Consider the following 19,009-nt stretch of genomic DNA (forward strand, 5'->3'; position numbering starts at 1 on the left):
CCGCGTCTCCACCATGTCATCAGATCTGTCTGCAGCATGCACACTCGAACTATCTATCGCACGCCCGACCTTTCCAGCAAAACAGTCTCTCTCCTCCCTTCACCCTCACTATCGCATCCTACCCACCACCTCCCCGTCCCTCCCCCTTCCTCCCCCCAAAACACCAAAAAGCAAAAGAACAACATCCACACGCACCCCCTCTCCACCAGGCTGGTCACTACGAGGGTCGAACTCGCGACCTTGGCGTTATCTTTCAAGATCCTCGTTGTGTCGAGAACCGCCAGTATTAGCACCACGCTCTAACCAACTGAGCTAAGCGACCTGTGCGAGATGGGGGTTATGGGGTGTTGATGGGAAACGGCGTTGCTGGCAAAGTTTATGATGTGAAAAAAAAGGGGGTGGGGGGGAAGGTCGGGAAGGGAAGGGAAAAGGGGAGGAGTCTTTTTTTTTTTTTTTTTGTGGAGATGTGACGTGATGAGAGAGGTCCATGGGTGCTGGAAAATTGCCAAGTTGGGGTTAGCGCGAGGGGATGAGCGCCGAGCGTGGGTGGCCGAGATTGGTCGATTGACCATTTTGCCGACACGACAATCGACATCTCTTGTGGAGAAAGAGAGAGAGAGAGGATCGGGACAGTGTAGTAGGATGGCGGCTGAGGGTGCGTGGGCTGTTTTGATGCGTGCAAGCATGCATTCATACAGCCTCTACCTGCCTGCGTGCGATGCATTGGAGGAGGAAAAAAGAGAGAGACAAGTAATTCCGAGGCCGTTTTCGACCAGAAGATATTCGTTCGTCTGCCCCATCCTTGAAAGATGAAGGTTGATGGCTCAAAGGAAAAGAAATGCAGCAACTCTCTAGCTATGTAGCTAGCTAGCCAGCCTGAAAACCTTCTTTTAGCGGGCAGGCAGGTAGGCAAGCAGGCGGCGCTGCCACACAGCTTTTCTTTTCTTTTCTTCCTTCACCTCTCCTCCCCTCTCCTCACCCCTGCTCTGCTTGACTAGTCTCAAGCGGGTAGTGATGCTACTGACTAGTTTAAATAAGATTGACGCAGAAGAAGAAGAAGAAGAAGAAGAAGAAGAAGAAGAAGAAGTAAAAACATACATGTCTTTGGTGTATGTACATGCTCAAGAAGTAGAAATGGGAAAGCACGAGGGGGAAAAAACAAAAGAGAATACCACAGCACGCTCCACCCCACCCTCCCTCCTTCTCTCCAACCAAACAAGTCCGGCTATTTAGTAGATTCAAACCATCACCACGCCGCGCCGCGCCGCCTACTTGTAGCCAGCCCACTTGGGTATCCAACAAACCACCCGACTGACTGACGTGTACCGATTGAGGTGGTTACTCTGCTCCGGTGCTCCGCAGCTTTCCATGCACACTGCACTGCGCGGGGCGCGACATCTGAGTCTCTACTTGCCCCGTCTCGTCTCGTTTTCTTTCTTCCGTCGAGGGAGGGAGCGAGCGAGCGAGTGCCAACCCAACCCAACTGAACTAACCCAATCGAAGAAGAGACTGAACCAAGAAAAAAAAGAGGGAGGGGGGGATTGGGATTAGGCATTAGCTATACACTACACTGCACAAAGAGAAGCGATGATGATGATGATGATGATGATGATGATGATGATGATGATGATGAAGCGGGAAAGAGCAAAATGTGGAGCGCGCGTGTATAGTAGTAGGTTTGGGAAGAACGATTCGGTTGGAGCGGGTTGCAGATGATGGACGGTCAGGCATAGAAGGCTACATAAGTACATAGCTGGCCGGGCGTTTGCTGTCTGTCTGTCGTCTTGCGCCGCCGCCCCCCGTCACTGACGTCTGGAGCTCTACAAACCCATCTTGCTGAGAGATGGGCACGCTGTACTTACTGTACAAGACTGTACTAGATACACGTATGTAGACAGACTACTATACACACACATCTACGGACACGTATGTAGGCAACCTAAACAACTTTGTCACACATTCGCTTTGACTTGAGCCCACTACCACTCAGCAGGTACGGTAGATACATACGCATCTTGACCTGTCGGCCATTCCATCAACATCGACATCGCCGCGGCTAATCCACAAACTACTCACTCACAGCTGGCTACCTAGCTACATGGCATCGAAGCTGTCTGTCTGCTGTCTGTCTGTACAAGCAATATACGCCCTATATCCTCCCCTCCCTCCACTCACTTGCCACGTGGGGCCCCACGCAAAACCACCCCGGCTAGGTGAATTGCAGAATGCCTGCCTGCCACTGTGCAGTCAACTTTTCCTCCTTGCCCCCTTTTACCTCGGTCGATATATCAATCACGACGCCGCGGCGCCCCCCTTCATGAACCAATCCGCACTCGCATCGACCATGAAATGGGTAATGTTGAACCCATCCGCCACGCCCATGCCACTGCCACCCCCAGTCAAGCCCATGTGATGGTTCAAGCTTGCTCCCGCGCCGCCACCACCTCCCCCTGCGCCGCCGCCGCCGCCATCACCATGACTGATATCCGTCCCCGCGGTGCTGCTGCCAGACGCAGCAGCGTGATCCAGGACCTGGCCAGCGGGTGGAGGACCGCCACCGCCGACGCCGTTGACGGGCAACCGCGGCATGTTGAAAAAGTCGAAGACGTCGAGGTATTCGAGTTCATTGGGGGCGGGCGTGCGCGCGGCGGCGGCCGCCGCAGCGGGATGCGGCGTCATGGCAGCAGGAAAGCGAGCGGACGTTTGGGCATGATGGTGGTTCGGATTGTGCGCATGCGTCGAGTGAGCAGTGAGGTGATTACTGCCATGTGGCGACGCGCCATTGGGACCTCCACTCAAGGGCGACTGCGAGGGCGGCGCATGCTGCTGCAGGCGCGGCTGCCGCGATATCAAAAAGTCGAGATCAAACGCGCAGCGGCGCATGTCGGACAGAATCTTGACGCTCGACGGCGTGGTGCGCTGGTCGGGACCGGCGGTTGCGCTGCCGCTGGGCGCAGAGGGCCCGCTTGTCGCGGCCGACGCGCTCTGGCTGGCGCGGTACTCGTCCAGCACGCGCTGCAGCAGCGTGGCGTAGCGTTCGGCCACGCGCCAGTAGTGGCCCATTTCGCGGAGCGTGTCGACGAGCGGCGTGATGGCCGGGTCGACGTGATGCTCGATGGTGGAGCCGTGGACGAGAAGCACGCGCGCCGCGACCCACAGAGAAAAGGCAAAGTGCGTTCCGAGCGTGGAGAGCAGCGCGTGCGATCTGACGTAGTCATTGAGTGCCGAAATTGATTCGACGGCCGTCAGACAGCGTTGTATTGCTGTGTAGGAGGGGGTGAAGATGGGAGAGCGAGTTGTGGGATAAGCAGCGGACGAATGGAGACGAATGACAGTCCTTTAAACGTTAGCCGGTTCCAACAATATGGCGCAGACTTACGTGTGATAGGCGGCGTGCAGCATGATCCAACTCCCATCAACAGGAGGCTCTCCCTTTGAGTTGCCATAGATTCTCGACATGTTGCCAAACTCGCCGGGCAACCCAAACTTCCACGAAGCCAAGGCATTGTCCAGCTCCCTAAACTCGCGCTGCCAGTTCTCGACGTCGGTCAACGAGCCAATGTCGACCGGCTTTTTGAGAAATTGGTGTATCTGGGACAGGATGCCAACAAGCTCCACGTAATACGAGAAAGATCCAAGGTTTTCGGGCTTGTTCAGCGAGTAATCTGTCCGCTTGACCGTGTGGAACCAGCGCGTTTCCACGGCTTGGTTGCGGATAAAGTACTCGTCACGACACGGGAGTTTGCGGTCAATTTCCTTTTCATCGAGCGCAAACTCAAACGCCGTGGCAACCGTGGCATATCGATCGAGAAGATAGACCATCCAAAACAGCCTCCGCCGGTTTTCATCGTCGATAAAGTCGCCCGGCTCCGGCAGCACCATGGCCCTCAGGGTGTAGATTGACGGCACATTTGGCGACACTATGCTCGACGTGTTTTCGACGGCAAGTCCAAGCTGCACCACAGACCGCGTAATGAGCGCCAGCAGATTCCAGCCCGGAGGCCCGTTGGAGAATCCGACGAGATCCAACGCCAATATCACCAGCGCCTGGAGCGCCTTGACCGAGCTATTCTCCAATCCATAGAGCAGGACCTTTTGCTTGGAGATGGAATGGTAGCGCTCGCGGTTCTCGGCCGTCAGGCGGGGGTCCGTGGAGAAGCGGAGCGTCGTTGCGACAATGGCATGCAAGAGGATGCGGTCTGCTTCGTCCAGGGAGACTGACCCAAACAGCCTGTCCAATGTCGACCGGCGGTGCAGAATTGGACACCACGTGTTGATGTGCTTGAAGTACAGATCCGCGAGCGCATACAACAGGTCGTACGGAGGAAAGTCGGGCTCCTGGTGGCTGATGGCGGGCTGGAGCTGCGGGTGGTCAATGTTGAGCGTGGGAGATTCCAAGGGAGGATTGTTGTTGTTGTAGGTCGAGGGTAGGGCTGAGATGGAATGGTGGCGGCCATGGTAGTACGTCGAGGGCTTCTGCAGAAACAGGGCGGTCTCGGGCTTTGGAACGTGGGGAGTGGTTTGTACGACGGGCGGCTTGTCGACCAACTGGGCAATGGTCGACTGCTGGCGCTGGATCATGTCCTCCAGACGATCCAGCCTGGCCTCGAGCTCTCTCCCGTAGCCGGCGCGTAGGCCAGGCTTCTTGCGCTCCTTGTACTCGCAAGGCTGCGAATTGCGGGCGCACCAGCCGCAGCTGGGCTGGCCTCTGTCGCATTTGACCTTGCGCTGCTTGCATGTCTCGCACGAGACGGACATGGGCCGCTTGCGCTTGCGCGACGTCGACTTGGAGTCGTCATGGTCGCTCTCGTCGTCGGGCTCGGCGTCGTCGAGGAGGTCGTCGTCGGGGATGCTGTCATTGGCCTTTGGCGAGACATCCAGCGGTGGTAGCGGCTGGTTCTGCGCCGACTCGGATATGGCAAGCGTCACCATGGCGGAATCGTGGTTGGCATGGTGGAGAGATGGTTCGGTGTCGTGTTATCCGTTCGTGGGAAGATAGCCCGACGAGGGTCAAATGCGGGGGAGGGTCCAGCGTCAACCCAACTCCACACTCTGCCGACTCGGCCTTCAACACCACAACCCCCGAGATCTTTTGACCATGTCAAATACGCAGCAAGCCATGCTCCAATTCCGTCCACTATCTCTCCACTATCCACCATGACCTCCCGCTTCCCCACCATCAAAAAGATTCGCACCTTTGTCATCCAGGGCGTCGGCTCTGGCGGCGACTACCACAATGTCAAGGGCGGCCATTGGCTCATCGACACCAAAATCTCGACGCCCATGTCGGGATACGAGGCCTACCGCAAGTCGCGGACATCCTGGGGCATCAACGTGCTTGGGTCGTTTTGCGTCGAGCTAGAAGCCACCGACGGGACCACCGGTTTTGCGACGGGATTCGGAGGACCTCCAGCATGCTGGCTGGTCGCTGAGCATTTTGAGAGGTTTCTCATAGGAGCGGGTAAGTGTACACTGACTTGTTTATAATCCATACTTACCAACGATAGACCCTCGCGACACCAACCACCTTTTCGAGCAAATGTACCGCGCCTCCATGTTCTACGGCCGCAAAGGACTGCCCGTGGCCGTGATTTCCGTCATCGATCTGGCCATCTGGGACCTGCTGGGCAAGATCCGCAACGAGCCCGTCTACAAGCTCATCGGCGGCGCGACGCGCGAGCGCCTCAATTTCTACTGCACCGGCCCGGAGCCCGCCTCGGCAAAAGGCATGGGCTTCTGGGGCGGCAAGGTCGCGCTGCCCTACAGCCCGGGCGAGGGTTTTGAAGGCATGCGCAAGAACATTGACTATCTCCGCCAGAAGCGCGCCGAGGTGGGCCCCGACTTCCCGCTCATGGTCGACTGCTACATGAGTTTGAATGTGCCGTACACGATCGAGCTGGTCGAAAAGACAAAGGACCTCAACATCAACTGGTGGGAGGAGTGTCTGTCGCCCGACGACTTTGACGGCCACGCGCTGCTCAAGCGCGCGCACCCCACCATCAAATTCACAACCGGCGAGCACGAGTACTCGCGCTACGGCTTCCGCAAGCTGGTCGAGGGCCGCAACCTGGACATTCTGCAGCCCGACGTCATGTGGGTAGGCGGACTGACCGAACTCCTCAAAGTCAGCGCCATGGCGGCCGCCTACGACATCCCCGTCGTGCCGCACGCCAGCGGGCCCTACAGCTACCACTTTGTCGTGTCGCAGGCCAACTCGCCGTTCCAAGAGTACCTGGCCAACTCGCCCGACGGCAAGAGCGTGCTGCCCGTGTTTGGCGACTTGTTTGTCAACGAGCCCATTCCGGTCAATGGCTACCTTGACGTGGCGGTGCTTGACAAGCCGGGGTTTGGGCTGGAGATCAACCCGCGGGCCCCCCTGATCGATGCTGCGGGCATCTTGAATCCGGCGCCTAAAAAGGCCCTGACGCTGCCGCAGGATGACAACGTAGAAGACAAGTAGACTAGACGAGGATTGTACAGGCGTCACGATTCCCATAGAAACCATGGATTTGAAGGAGACGAGTCATCTTTGGCGTTGGTGGTCTACAGATCGTCAGTCGTATTGGAAGAAGTAATTTCAATTGGCCATCTTTTCTTTGGAAGCTATTGGAGCAAACGGATTTGCAAGGGGTATCTTCGAGCAAGGAGCAGAGGACGCCAGGAAGCAAGAAAGGACAGGCAACAGAGCAAGTGGTGGAGAGAAGAACAGCACATCAGAACCCTCCATCAATGCGTCATCTCCTGTGCGTGAAGAAGAATAGCCAACCCACCCATCATTCCCCTCCGTGACGACCAAGTCGAGGCCAGACCAGAGAGCAACCCCTGGGAATTTTGTCAACTGAGCTTTGCTGGGACCTTTAACCTCGACGGCCCAAGTCCACCACTCCCCACTCAAAACACCACAAACCGCACCCCCAACACGACACCCTCTTCCCCAAACTCGCCGCCCCTCTCCGTCCGTATCTGCCTGACAACGCCGCCGCCAGCCCCCCTCTCCATGCCCTGCGTCCACTGCGAGCCGCGCCACGCGGCGCGCACCGCGCTGTACGACACGGCGGCATCGCGGGCCAGCGGCGGGTCGACAAACGCGCGGAACGCCGCTTCGTTCGCGGCTTGGCGCTCCGCCGACGCCTTGACTGGCGAGGATTCCGAGCCGCGCGGCTTGCGGGACCGGGGTGGTGTGCTGGGCGTTGTGGTGGTTGTGGCGAAGGGGCTGGCGAGGGCGGGGGCTGTGTAGGGGTTCGGGAAGAGCGTGTATGGCGTGGCGGTCGTCGTCGTTGTCGAGCCTCTGCCGGCGTTTTTGGCGCGAGACGGACGGGCGCGGGCGATGCGGCGGGCGGGCGTCGGTGTTGGGTTCCTCGAGGGCGTCGTCAAGGGCGGCGGCATGGACGTCAGCAGTCGGGTAGGCACATTGGCCGTGCGGACGAGCGCGCCGCCGAGCTTGAAAACGACGCGCGTGGACTTGTCCTTCTTTGGCGTCTCCAGCAGCAAGTCCCCGAACGACTTGAGAGGCGACAGGGGCGGCGGCATCAGCGCGTCGGGGTGGACGAATTGCTTGAGGGGAGCTGTGCGGGTTGAGAGGTCGGTGCCGCTGCCGGCCGTGGTGAAGATGCCGCGGCTGCTGATGCCGATGCTGGTGGGACTGGCGGAGCTCGTGCTTGACGTGCGGCGGCGCTTTCGAGGACTGCCGGAACTGATGTTGTAGCGGTTTCCAGAGCGCGTGACCCGTGAGGACGGCGATTGGAGAGACATTCTAGAAGTGTCGCGAACGAGTGAAGAAGGCGTGGCTGCAGGAGGTAATTTGAGGTCTGGGACGTCAAAGTCGGACGGCAATGTGACTTCTCTCAGTCGGCTACCAGTAAAGAGAGATGACCGCGGCGGGCTGATGGGTGGAGGCAACCCTCGCAGTGGAGTCGATGGCTCCGTCTTGGTGGTCTCTTCTCCACGATCCAACACGTCTTTCAACATGGCGCTCGCCGTGGACCAGCGGCTGGCCTGCTCAGCAGTCGTCTGCACTCCGAGACCTGCCTTTTCCATTGCGCCCGTCAGGTATTTGGGCAGTTGCTCAGAGCTGGTGACCACATTGTGGTCTTTGCGAATGTGTATGTCAGATACTACAACAATTAGCGTACGCCACACAACATTGAAGAGCACCCACTTGATCTAGATAGCTTCTCCTCGACAATGTCGTCCAACTGGCGAGAGACGGGCGCTGGCGGCACACCTTGCGAAGCCTTGGGACGCGGCCTGAGGCGAGTCGGCTTGGTCAGATACGCCGCGTTGGCCCCATCCTTTCGTCCATGTCCATACGACAGCACAACGTCAATGACGCTATACCTGTGCGTGTCGCGCTCGTCCCACTGGTCCATCTCGGGCGGCATGGGCAGCTTCGAGAGCGCATCGAGGTACTCGACAACAGGTGTGCGTCCTTGGGTGGCTCGGAGGTCAACCTCTTCCGAAATGGCCTGGGCCAGCTCGTTCCAGCGGTCTTGGGACGTCTCTGTGCGCGGCGCAGCACGTCGTTGCGTGCCATCTGCGTTCTTGTCGCGAGGCAGCACGACCCAAGGTCGCTCCAACATGTAATGAGTGCGCAAGCCGCCAAAGACGAAAAAGGGCTTCTTGTCCTTGATGGAGCGCGCCGGGACGGTGGTCGCATTGGTGAATTTGCCGTTGAAGAAAATGTCGATTTTCATGTCGTTTGCCGGCAAGTTGGTTTTCAAGAACGTCTGCTCCGAAATGTCGAGCCGGATGGCCAAGGCATGAGGCGTGTGAATGACGTCGGCCGGTGAATGGCCCAGGACTCGAGCATAGATTGCATTGCGGACGGGATTGGGGTGATAGACGCGTTTGAGAGAGGGCTAAACATGTCAGTGAGTTCAGAGAGAGACGGATCAGCTTACATTTGGGCGAAGTTCTTTTCCTGCGCGCACCATCATGAAGGGCATGTACGCGTCCTGTCCCAGGTAATGGAGCGTGTTGAAATCATCGCCGTCGAGAGGAATGAAGCTCTCTTTGAGCTCGCGGCCATTTTTAAAGTCGTTTTCGCTGCGTTCCAAAGCCCTTTTGGCAACCTCGCTGTGGCCTCGAATGTTTTCAGGCTCCTTTGTGGTGGTGCTGTCGAGGTCTGCAATGATCAGACTCACTTTGGTCCGCGTGCCGTGGTGAGTAGGCATGGCGAGATTGTGTTTGGTGATGGTGGTGTCGAGGTCGAGTGTCGAAACAAACACATCGAAACGTCGGCGTAGCCATCGCAACCTCTTTACTGCACCACCCATGCCCAGTCTCTGCTCTTTCAGTCCTCAATTCTCCGTCCTAAGATTGATGCCAATCGGCGGCCCCGCATTCGTCAACGCATCTCCCAGCTCAACGACCGTCCTATCATAAACTTTGGCAACGTGCAAATCCCACGCGCCCTCTTGCTCCGCCGGCCCAAACTCTTCATCCACGTCCAGATCTAGCTCCAACTCGTCGCCGCTCTCCTCCGCCTTGGACTCTTCGTCTTCGTCCTCACTCTCCGCACCGCCCGGCTCATACCTCGCCATGACGCCCACAACCGTGTGCCGCGTCCGCTGCACCATGCTCCAGATGCGCACCTTTTCGGTCGCGTTGACGCGCCGTGCGGTCCCGTCGAAGCCCGGCAGCTCCTCGCCCGTCTCCACGTCGCGCCCCTGCAGCAGCGACGCAAAGGCGTGGTCGAGCTTGGCCAGCAGACGAAAAAGCGCCTTGGGCGAGGGCGCATCAAAGCCCTCCACAAACGTATTGACCAGGTCGGCGATGGTGAGGAGGTATGCAATTTGCAGGCTTGCTAAACAAATACGTCATCAGTTTTCCGCTTCATTCTGGACAAAGATCAGGCAGGCCTACGCGTCCCGCTCACCCACACCACCTCGACCAACGCGACCAGCTCCCTGCTCGCCTCGCCGAAACTGCCGTATCCCGTAACGTCACCCTGCACCGCCGTCTCGCTGCCGCGCTTCGCGAAGCGCCTTTGTGCCTGCCGCAGCCGCTCGTCGACGTACCGGATGAAGGCCGATTCCTTGGAGCCGCCCGTCTTGAGCGGTTTGGAGCGCGGGCGCGGGAGGGAGGAGCCGACCGTGGACGAGGACGCGACGGACGAGGCGGGGGGTGTTGTTGGCCGGAAGAAGCCACCGCTGTTGCTGGGTGGTGGTGGGGATGCCATGATGATGGTGGAGAGAGGTTTGTCTTCTTTTTGTCTTCTGCTTGTTCTTCGAGAAAGGTCTCTCCGAAACAAAGTCAAGTTCTACTCGCCTTTATAGTGAAGACATCCGGCTCAGTCTGAAAGCCACCGCTGGCCGCATTTCACTTTTGGGGACACGTCTTGTTGGGGACAGCAACCGAACAGCAGTATGTACGCAGTTGGAGTGACGTGACGTCTGCGAACGACACGCCGAGCGAGGAACGGCCCCTTATCTCGATCGATAAGATGCGCGCTACTCCGGGCTGCAGGGACCAGGCCTGCGGGAGCGGACGACCAAAAATCGACAACACCTCGTCTCCCTTTCTCCAATCAAAGTCTGCAAGATTCTTCTCAAGAGCAGGCAAATCTTCATCGAGCATCATCAGACGTTACATGGCTTCTGCACACCGCCCGCGGACATCTCCCCTACCGCACGACAAGGCTGAGATACAGATCGTCCCCCGCGGCTCGTCTCGTGCCCCCCGCAGCGCCATCATCTCCCGCGACTGGAGTGATTGTCGGCGGGCGACGGGCCGTTTGGCACATGGCGTTTACCGGGGACGTACTCACGCCTCGGCGAGGGATCAGCGCGCTGGGCTATTGCTTATTTACCGTCGAGTCATCGTAACCTTTGCTTCATCGACTCCTGGGAGACCGCTGGAAAAGGGGGTACTCGTGAAGACTTTTTGAAGAACGACTTTGAAACCCACTCAAGAATTCAAAGACGGAGAAATGATCAAAGACCGAGGACACTGATACCGACAAGTGCACGGGAACCAGCGCATCCGGATGCGATTCGTCATGGCCATCCATCTCCATCTGTGCGTGCTCGACGCACCGACAGCCAGGGCTGCCGGACAGACATCATTTACCACGCGAGTGATGATTCGCGTCAATCTACCCACTGACAAACGACCAAACTACCTAGCCCGGCGACGCCGCGCCACTGAGCTAGTACTTAGGTGTGGTAGTAGTAGGAAGGTAGGAATGCTGGCACCCAGCACCGCGGCACGAGCTGCCCTCCTTTCTTCACTCTTTACCAGGGATGGTGCGCGGAACGCGCCGGTGTACTCTCTGTGACCCGGGCCGCAAAGTAGGTAGCGTACCACTGGTAGTTTGGTGAATACAGGAGACCGGATATAGGAGAGTTTGAAGATATCAGGAGAGAGCAAGAGGATGTTATGTCTATGTAGAGTTTAGATTGATCGTGTCTTCATTAGTACGCATAGAGATGATTTTTTCGACGAGTACAAGTATTGCAACAACAACTTCCCTCTCCTCAAAAAATCCTCACCTCCCGCATCCTGACATCACCAAACCAGGAACGGGCGAGGATTTTGGCCACGCCCACGCGGATGAAGGCGTCGTTTTCCTCCTTTTCCTTTTCCTGGTTCACTCCATCCCCTCCATTTCCTCTCCCCACCCCATCCCGCGGCGCAACGAGCAGCGCCCAATGGCGGTAGAACTCGGGTTTTCCGCAATCCTGGTTCTGAGTCTTGAGGCCTAGCAGCGCTAGGCAGTAGATAGGCTGGTCCGGGGCGGCGCCCTCGTCTAGACTTGCCCAGCCAATGGTTTGGTGGGTGACGCCGTCGTAGACCAAGCGGACTAGCTTCCACGCGCCGGCGTGGCGCGCGTCGTTGGACGCGAGGTTGTGCTGGGCGTCGCGTCGGACGTCTTCGTCAATATCAACATCATCATCCGCGGCCTGGTCGTCTTCGTCGCAGTGGTCCCACGCCCGCAACGGCGGCAACGGCTTCAACAACCCCGTGATTTCAATGTGCGCACCAACAACGTGCGCGCTGCGAAACATGGCGCGCGCGCCCGCCATCTTCTGGAAGCGCACGCCGTGCAGCGAGCTCGCCCAGGTCCAGGACGGCAGGGCGAGCGGGCAGAGGGCGCGCTGGGCGGGGCGCACGCTGAACCACAGCAGCTGGTCGGCGAGGGCGTCGTCCCAGACGCCGAGGACGCAGGAGCGGTTGCGCCGCGAAAGCGCGTTGGTCAGGCCCTGCAGCGCAACCAGGCGGTCGGTGCGGTGCGTGAGCGAACGCGCCGAGTACTTTTCCACCACTACTTTCCACCGCGTGTTCCGTGCGGTGGAGTAGAAGGCGTCGCGCGTCTCGCGGAGCGTGGTGGTGCGGCACGACCATACGATGCAGCCGCGCGTGTAGAAGAGCATGCGCCGCGAGAGGAGCCACTCCTGCGTAGCCCAGGCGCGCTCGCTGAGGGGCCCGAATTCAGGAGACATGTGGCGGTAGTCGTCAGGCAGTAGAGAGGCATACATGTGGCCGTGTTGAACACCAGCAGCATCGCGATATGGCAGAGTGACGGATGACGCAGGGCCGCGCTCCCAAAAGAAGCCCTCGGTCGAGTCGGCGGCGTGGCTGGCGCCAATGGTCAGCGTGGCCTTTTCGTAAATGTCGCCCATCTTGGCCGACTCTTGCTCCCAGTCGCGGGCGTCGTCCTGGACGATGCAGAGCGAGTCGATCCACAGGTAGCGCAGGCCGAGCTGGCGGACGACGGTGATGGCATTCTGAAAGGTCCGCGGGAGGGCATCCCAGGGGATTTGGCGGCGGTGCTGTGGCAGAGAGGCCTTGGTGGTGGTGAGGGGATGCTTTTCCGGATGGCCCCAGCAGTGGCTCAGGCTGACGTATCGGGCTCGCTTCTGCAGCTCGACGATGCGTGGAGAAGAAACGTCAATGACGCGGAGCGGCAGCAGAGGAGACAGTTTTCCTATGCGGGCGTTGGACAGCGTCTCCCTGCAGCGCGGGTGGTTGAGGATGCATGACTGAAGCCAATGCTGGACGAGGGAGTAGGCTTCGGGCGAGTCTGGCGAGGGCAGTGGAGGCGTACAGACGATTTGGCCGCTGAGAAAGGCCGGGCTGTCTGGGATGTTCAACAGGTGGCCGAATGAATATCAATCTTCGTACCTGGATGGGCAGAGAGGCGAATTCGGCCGGTCAAGACGCCATCAGAGACGACGAGAGAGTGGTTGTGGAGGTGAAGTGATAGGCGTGCGGCGGCGTCGTACTCGTCAGCCTCTAGTTGGACCCTGCGGCTCTGCGCGAGAGAATCCTGGACAAGCGAGCAAAAGGCGCAGCCTGGAGAGGGAGAGACGACGATTGGAAGGGTTGTTAGCGAGATGGAGCGGCAGACGTTGCAGAGGGCGACATTTTCCATGGTGTTGTTGGTGCCGTCGCTCTCGTCTGGGGCCAAGACTTGGTCGACTTCGACCGGCGCCGCCACCATGTCGACTCTTCATCCACTAATGCCCGTCGCCACTGGGTACATGTACACACTGTGAGAGCTGGGGCCCTAGGGGAGGAAGTTCTGGAACTCGATCCGGCCTCGCCTCTCCTGCGCGCCGCGCTTTGGCTCTCACCGGGTCGATGCGTCCTCATTTCTATCCCCTTGGACGCCATGCTATATACGCCTACAAGTACTCGGCACATCCACCTCTTCACCTCCCTCCCGTACCAGTCCACGTCTCAGTCAGCATGTTTGAAAACTTCAGCTTCGAAGCCGCCTCGCGCCATCCCTCGTCTCTCGACGCCGACGACTGCGACCCCTTCTGGGCAACCTGCATGTCGCCAACCTCGTCACCCGACGACTTCGCCCACGACTTCTCCCTCGACCCCCGCAGCGACCCAACACCATCCGTCGAGGACCTGTCGTGGAGATTTGCCCGCCAAAACATCCGATCCCAACCCTCATCCTTTTGCCTGGACGAGCCGGATTGGCACCGCGCATCTTCAACCACCTCCTCCACCTCCTCCTCTCCGCTCTCCGCCGACTTTCCCGACGTATCATCCTTCCGCAGTCCGGCGCACATTCGCAACCGCCGCCAGGCACACATGGCCTTACAGTGCGACTCGACCCACATGCGCGACATTGCCGACCTGGTCAAGAAGATGGTCGACGAGGGCGACCAGTGCGTGCTGACGACGCGCAACGACTCCATCTTCTCATCCGCCTCGTCAACAACCTCCAGCGACGACGTCGAGCCGTGCGACCTCGCCCACAAACCCAGCGTTCCTCTCCCGCATCCCCTCCGCTACAAGCGCTCCGGCGACAGCACCTTCAGAGGCTCCGCAGCCGTCTCCAAGGACCTCCGCTTCCGCAAGCGCGCCCTCGCTCCGCGGAAGCACCACCTTGCCCCCAAGATTTCGAGGGATTGAGCTACGCGAGGAGCTCACCCGGTGTTTTTGGATTTGCTTTTGGGGGATTTGAAATTACGCATCACATTACTTTTGATACCCAATGCGCTCGGGACGGCAGCGCTACAGTACATCGGAAGAAACATGTTTAATACGGCTGCATCTTGTTGCATTTCTGCCTGCTGGTTTGGGCTTTTACTTAGGGACGGAATTCGTTTCTCACGGCACGCAAAAGCGTCGGTTTTTAGAAAGCATTGTTCTCAGCAGCTCGCTCACATGGATCGTGGGCCTGCCTACTTCACAATCCAAACACCTTTTCAGTACATCTAGTTTCTCCTGGCTCATTCAGCACACGTTCTCCCCTAGCTGCGCAATGACTAGAATCCAACAAAAGGCGCACCAGCTGTTCTTCATGCGCGCTCCATTTAGAACGCACGCCTGACTACGTGCCCTGACGTATGTACGTACGCCCGTCTATTTAAAGTTGCCCCGTATACGCGATCGTCAGGTACATGGATGGACCCAGTTACAGCTTTGTAGGCGAGCATGGAACGGAGCTCCAAGCCCAGGTGGATCACCCAGATGGAGCCTCGCACGTGATGGTGGAGCTCGAGCTTCTTTCTACGCGTCAAGCTCTACCTAGCTACCTAGGTATCGTCAACACCTCATTCACCACCACCACCATTATTGTCCGCCATCCAATCTTGCGCATCTCACCGCTTTCCGCCATCCAATTCGTACAATCCTCCCCACCACCTCACACAATCAATGGCCTCTGCCTCCTCTTCCTGGGGCGCAGCCGTCCGCGCCGTCCACCTCAAGGTCCACCCCAAGCCGCTGTCCATTGGCGAGAGCCGCGAGTTTTTAAGAGTGCTCCGCCAGTTTGGCGAGGTCACCATGTTTAGGCATCTCAAGGTGCGTTGGCTCACGTCGTTCGACCTCGCTCACGTTGTCCGCTTCGCTGGCCATACGCCCACGTTTTTCGCTCTGGCTCTCGCTCGTCGTTCGCTCACTTCGTTCACTCATTGCTCGCTCGCTGACGCTCGCTCCCAGCACGACCACACGCCCGCCCCCCACACCTACCTCGCCATCTTCCGCCATGAAGACGGCGCCGCCAAGCTCCTCAAGGCCTCGCCTCTGCGCGTCACCCTCGACCCCATCCTGCCCGACCCGGAGGCCGCCGAGAACCATCCGCTCAAGGGACAGAAGCCGCGGACGGATATTGGGGAGCGAAAGGAAGCGGGAGAGGACGTCTTGGAGAACCCAGAGTTCAGGCTCGATGCCTCTCGCCGCAAAAGCGGCTACGAAGAAATGACGCGCGCCAGCAAGATTCTATTCGAGGCGCTGGATTCCATCGACGTACAGCGGCAGGAAGCGCAGGAGGACGTGTCGTTTGACGCCCTCGTGCGCGGGACCAAAAAGGCGGCGGAGCTCGCAGAATCAAACGACTCGGAAGAAGCACCGTCACAACCACCAGAACCGCTCCCCGCGCGCGAGTTCGACATCACAATCGACGTGTCCGACCGCAACCACCGCGACGCCATCTCCAGCCACGTCTTCTGGAGCACCTACACGCCGCGCGTCAAGTCGCTGGCCTACATCGACCTGACCGGCCGCGGCGTCTCGCGCAACGTTGCCGACGTCTCGGTTCATGCGCAGCCGCCGTCGCGCGTGTTTGAGAAGATTAGACGACATGCGGAGGCGAAGCCGACGCTGAGGCAGATTTATGAGGCGGGGCCCGGTGGTAAGGGGCTTTTGGCTGAGTGGGCGGAGAGGGTGACGGGGAAGTGAGGTCTGCTGTGGTCTTGTTCGCAGCCGAGGTGCAGTATCCGCACGGATGGCCGCTTCGAGTAAGTTGAATGGAGAGAAAGACTGGCAATCGGCAATTCGTGTGCTTCGACAACGCTGCATGCGGCATGAACAAAGCTCTTTGTGCAATGCGCACCACAAAGGCCCGGCACCTTCCAAGGCCTTGTAGAGTCAAATATTTTCGACCGGATCAGACGCATATCCTTGCTGAATCACGAACCTCAGACCTCATTTCAAGTCAAGATGCCTTCCAAACGCGACGCAGATGCCGCCGGCCTGAGGGGTCACAGGCGAAACAGGCGACAGAGGTCACAGCCGGATGAATTGCACCGGAGCGGTGCTGCTACCACGACTGTTGTCGATTCTGGGGATGAGCTTGGAAAGAATGATCCAAGGTTCAATTTGGGGATGCCAAAACCGCAGAAGCCGATATTCCCAGGTCGAAACATTCCTAAACCTACTCCAGAGACCGATGAACAACGCCCGCCCGACTACATCAAGACGTACCAGTATTTTACCAATGGCATCCGCAGCCTGGCTGGATGGAATGAGCTCCGCAAAGATGACGAGGGCAAAGAACTGTCTGGCAAAGACAAGGACCACTGGATCCTCCACAACGGCGACATTATCGACAAGCTCTGCGACCCGTTCTTCACATTCGACATTGAGATGGACCAGGACGCGACCTTGAAGACGCTTGGCCAGATGGATGAGAGAGCCATGAAGATTATTGACGAAGCGGCTTACATAAATGGTCGTGACGACTGGTACGAGTTGTTCCGCGACAACGAGTCGCGCAAGCATCTAGTTTATGCCATGCTGGGGTTCGTCATGAAGGAATTTGTCTTTGGCAGCTTGTGCTACGGCGCGGACCACGACCAACTTCGCATTCTCCATCGCGATGTCGATGTCACGTACTGCGACGAACCATACGAGGGTAAGCATCTCCTCACTTTCATATCCACCCTCTAACCTCGCCAGGCTTCATCCGCACGCGCATCCGAGGCAAAAAGATTGCAAAGCTCTGGGCCACCAACCCCAACTACATGCACCAACGCTTCATCCAGCAATCCAAAGAGCTGGCCTGGCAAACGTACGAACTGCTCGCGCCGCTCCTCGCCCTCCACCCCGACGCCGCGCACCACCCGCCGCGGCCGGGCGACACGACGCACAGCGCGCGCCGCCAGCACCAACAACGCCTGCTGCGCGCGCTGTTCGAGCTCCTCACCCGCGCCGGCCGCCTCGCTTTGCACATGCGCCTCGACCGCCACACCGTCTACCGCCTCCTGCCGCCGCGCAAGGACGCCGCCCACACGGCCGAGGACCCGCACGTCCTCGTCCTCAACGACGCCTCCGCCCGCGCTGCCAACCGCTTCGAGAATGAGACGTGGCCCGGCATGCCCGAGCGCAAGCAAGACCGCTGGCGTGCGGCTGTTCGTGATGCGGCCTTTGTGAGAATTTCGGCTTTTCCGGGCATCGTGGCGTATAAGCAGGGTGGCTGGGCGGAGAGGCATAAGAAGTGGGGGTTGAGGGAGGCGTGGATTGCGCCGAGGGTTGTGGCCGTGAGGTGGGGAAAGGAGAGTGAAGAGGGAGAGGGAGGGTGGGAGAGTGTGTGGGTGGCGGAGAGGTGGAGGGAGAGGAGGGAGAGGAGTGAGGAGGAAGATAGCGAGGAAGAGGAAGAGAGTGAGAAGAGTGAGGAGGAAGAGGAAAAGACTCAACCCCCCTCCCCCTCAGACCCGTCCGCCATCATCCCTCTCGACTACGCCCTCGCCCTCCTCCGCGCCGGCGAGATCCCCCACCCCGACATCGCAATGGCAACAGCGCTGCGCAAGCGCTTCTACCAGTTGGCTCTGCACAGGGCCAAGCAGCTCCCGCGCGACATGACGGACCAGCAGATGCTGCTCGACCGAGATGTCATGAGATGGGTGCGCGAGAGGGTTATAAGGGAGTTGGAGAGGAAGAGGTTGAGGATGGAGATGGAGATGGGGGGTGGAAAGAAACCTGATGACGAGGAAGAGGAGGAAGAAGAGGAAGAGATTCAAGCCCATTCCTCTTCAGACCCCTCTGCCATCATCCCCCTCGACTACTCCCTCGCCCTCCTCCGCGACGGTGAAATCCCCCACCCCGACGCCAACATGGCAACGGCGCTGCGCAAGCGCATCTACCAGTTAGCTCTGCACAGGGCCAAGCAGCTCCCGCGCAACATGACGGACGCACAGATGCTGTGCGATCGCGATGTTATGAGATGGGTGCGCGAGAGGGTTGTGAGGGAGTTGGAGAGGAAGAGGTTGAGGATGGAGATGGAGGGTGGAAAGAAACCTGATGACGAGAAAGAAAAGAAAGAGGAAGAAGGGGAACAACAACCCCCTCCAACACCCTCCCCACCACCCTCAACCATGCCCCTCGACACCATCTTCGCCATCTCGCGCAAAGAGACACCCTTCCCCTCTCCCTCAACCACCTCCCCCTCAACTCTCACCCTCATGATCGACCGCCTGCGCGCCAGCGAACGCGGCCTGCGCAACCTGGCCGCCGGTCCGCGCTCCTTCCCCCGCCCCGACCCCGAAATGGAGGCGGCGTTGCGCAAGCGCTTGTTTGAAGTGCTGCAAAGAGAGGGCGGGCCAGCGAGCAAAAGGGATGTTGTGAACCGCGCGTGGCTTGTGGATGAGCTTGTTGATGAGATGGCGTCGTTGGAGAGGCGCTTGGGCAGGGTGAGGAGCGAGGTTGAGGGGAGGCCGATGGAGTGGCGGTGGCGGAGGAATGCGGAGGGGGAGGCCGAGGTGGGCGAGGTGTGATGAGGGCTGGGGTCAGAGGGAGAGAGGGAGGGAGGGAGGGGGGATGGATGTAC

The 19,009-nt window shown here is 59.0% G+C and overlaps 8 protein-coding genes and 1 non-coding gene across 9 annotated transcripts; 4 read left to right on the plus strand and 5 right to left on the minus strand.

Moving 5' to 3' along the window:
- Positions 1-211: 211 nt before the first annotated feature.
- Positions 212-322, minus strand: BKA78DRAFT_t149. Its single transcript has one exon. It is a non-coding gene; the product is annotated as a tRNA-Ile (tRNA).
- Positions 323-1,888: 1,566 nt separating this feature from the next.
- On the minus strand, positions 1,889-4,988 carry BKA78DRAFT_322770 (fungal-specific transcription factor domain-containing protein). Its single transcript, XM_066889137.1, has 2 exons — positions 3,380-4,988; positions 1,889-3,337 (listed from the first exon to the last, which is right to left on the minus strand). Exons 1-2 carry the CDS (start codon positions 4,930-4,932, stop codon positions 2,293-2,295), a joined length of 2,598 nt encoding a protein of 865 aa, XP_066741537.1. The 5' UTR covers positions 4,933-4,988; the 3' UTR covers positions 1,889-2,292.
- A 169-nt stretch (positions 4,989-5,157) lies between these two features.
- Positions 5,158-6,460, plus strand: BKA78DRAFT_255655 (L-rhamnoate dehydratase-like protein; the record flags this gene model as incomplete). The annotated part of the gene is made up of 2 exons (XM_066885018.1): positions 5,158-5,461; positions 5,508-6,460. 2 exons carry the CDS (start codon positions 5,158-5,160, stop codon positions 6,458-6,460), a joined length of 1,257 nt encoding a protein of 418 aa, XP_066741538.1.
- Positions 6,461-6,698: 238 nt separating this feature from the next.
- BKA78DRAFT_192468 (uncharacterized protein) lies at positions 6,699-9,407 on the minus strand. Its single transcript, XM_066883615.1, has 3 exons — positions 8,901-9,407; positions 8,159-8,858; positions 6,699-8,114 (listed from the first exon to the last, which is right to left on the minus strand). The coding sequence occupies exons 1-3, from the start codon at positions 9,273-9,275 to the stop codon at positions 6,892-6,894; spliced, it is 2,298 nt and encodes a 765-aa protein (XP_066741539.1). The 5' UTR covers positions 9,276-9,407; the 3' UTR covers positions 6,699-6,891.
- BKA78DRAFT_333151 (uncharacterized protein) lies at positions 9,300-10,180 on the minus strand (the record flags this gene model as incomplete). Its single annotated transcript, XM_066890056.1, has 2 exons — positions 9,300-9,805; positions 9,865-10,180. The coding sequence occupies 2 exons, from the start codon at positions 10,178-10,180 to the stop codon at positions 9,300-9,302; spliced, it is 822 nt and encodes a 273-aa protein (XP_066741540.1).
- A 1,174-nt stretch (positions 10,181-11,354) lies between these two features.
- Positions 11,355-13,407, minus strand: BKA78DRAFT_322776 (heterokaryon incompatibility protein-domain-containing protein). The gene is made up of 2 exons (XM_066889138.1): positions 13,126-13,407; positions 11,355-13,081 (listed from the first exon to the last, which is right to left on the minus strand). The coding sequence occupies exons 1-2, from the start codon at positions 13,373-13,375 to the stop codon at positions 11,478-11,480; spliced, it is 1,854 nt and encodes a 617-aa protein (XP_066741541.1). The 5' UTR covers positions 13,376-13,407; the 3' UTR covers positions 11,355-11,477.
- A 285-nt stretch (positions 13,408-13,692) lies between these two features.
- Positions 13,693-14,373, plus strand: BKA78DRAFT_355734 (uncharacterized protein; the record flags this gene model as incomplete). The annotated part of the gene is made up of 1 exon (XM_066891956.1): positions 13,693-14,373. The coding sequence occupies one exon, from the start codon at positions 13,693-13,695 to the stop codon at positions 14,371-14,373; it is 681 nt and encodes a 226-aa protein (XP_066741542.1).
- Positions 14,374-14,747: 374 nt separating this feature from the next.
- BKA78DRAFT_192508 (uncharacterized protein) lies at positions 14,748-16,274 on the plus strand. The gene is made up of 2 exons (XM_066883616.1): positions 14,748-15,267; positions 15,406-16,274. The coding sequence occupies exons 1-2, from the start codon at positions 15,121-15,123 to the stop codon at positions 16,141-16,143; spliced, it is 885 nt and encodes a 294-aa protein (XP_066741543.1). The 5' UTR covers positions 14,748-15,120; the 3' UTR covers positions 16,144-16,274.
- Positions 16,275-16,404: 130 nt separating this feature from the next.
- On the plus strand, positions 16,405-18,956 carry BKA78DRAFT_355736 (uncharacterized protein; the record flags this gene model as incomplete). The annotated part of the gene is made up of 2 exons (XM_066891957.1): positions 16,405-17,098; positions 17,143-18,956. The coding sequence occupies 2 exons, from the start codon at positions 16,405-16,407 to the stop codon at positions 18,954-18,956; spliced, it is 2,508 nt and encodes an 835-aa protein (XP_066741544.1).
- Between the last annotated feature and the right edge of the window lie 53 nt (positions 18,957-19,009).

This window comes from Phyllosticta capitalensis (assembly GCF_038381095.1).
Source record: "Phyllosticta capitalensis strain CBS 128856 chromosome Unknown BKA78scaffold_9, whole genome shotgun sequence".
NCBI lineage: Eukaryota > Fungi > Ascomycota > Dothideomycetes > Botryosphaeriales > Phyllostictaceae > Phyllosticta > Phyllosticta capitalensis.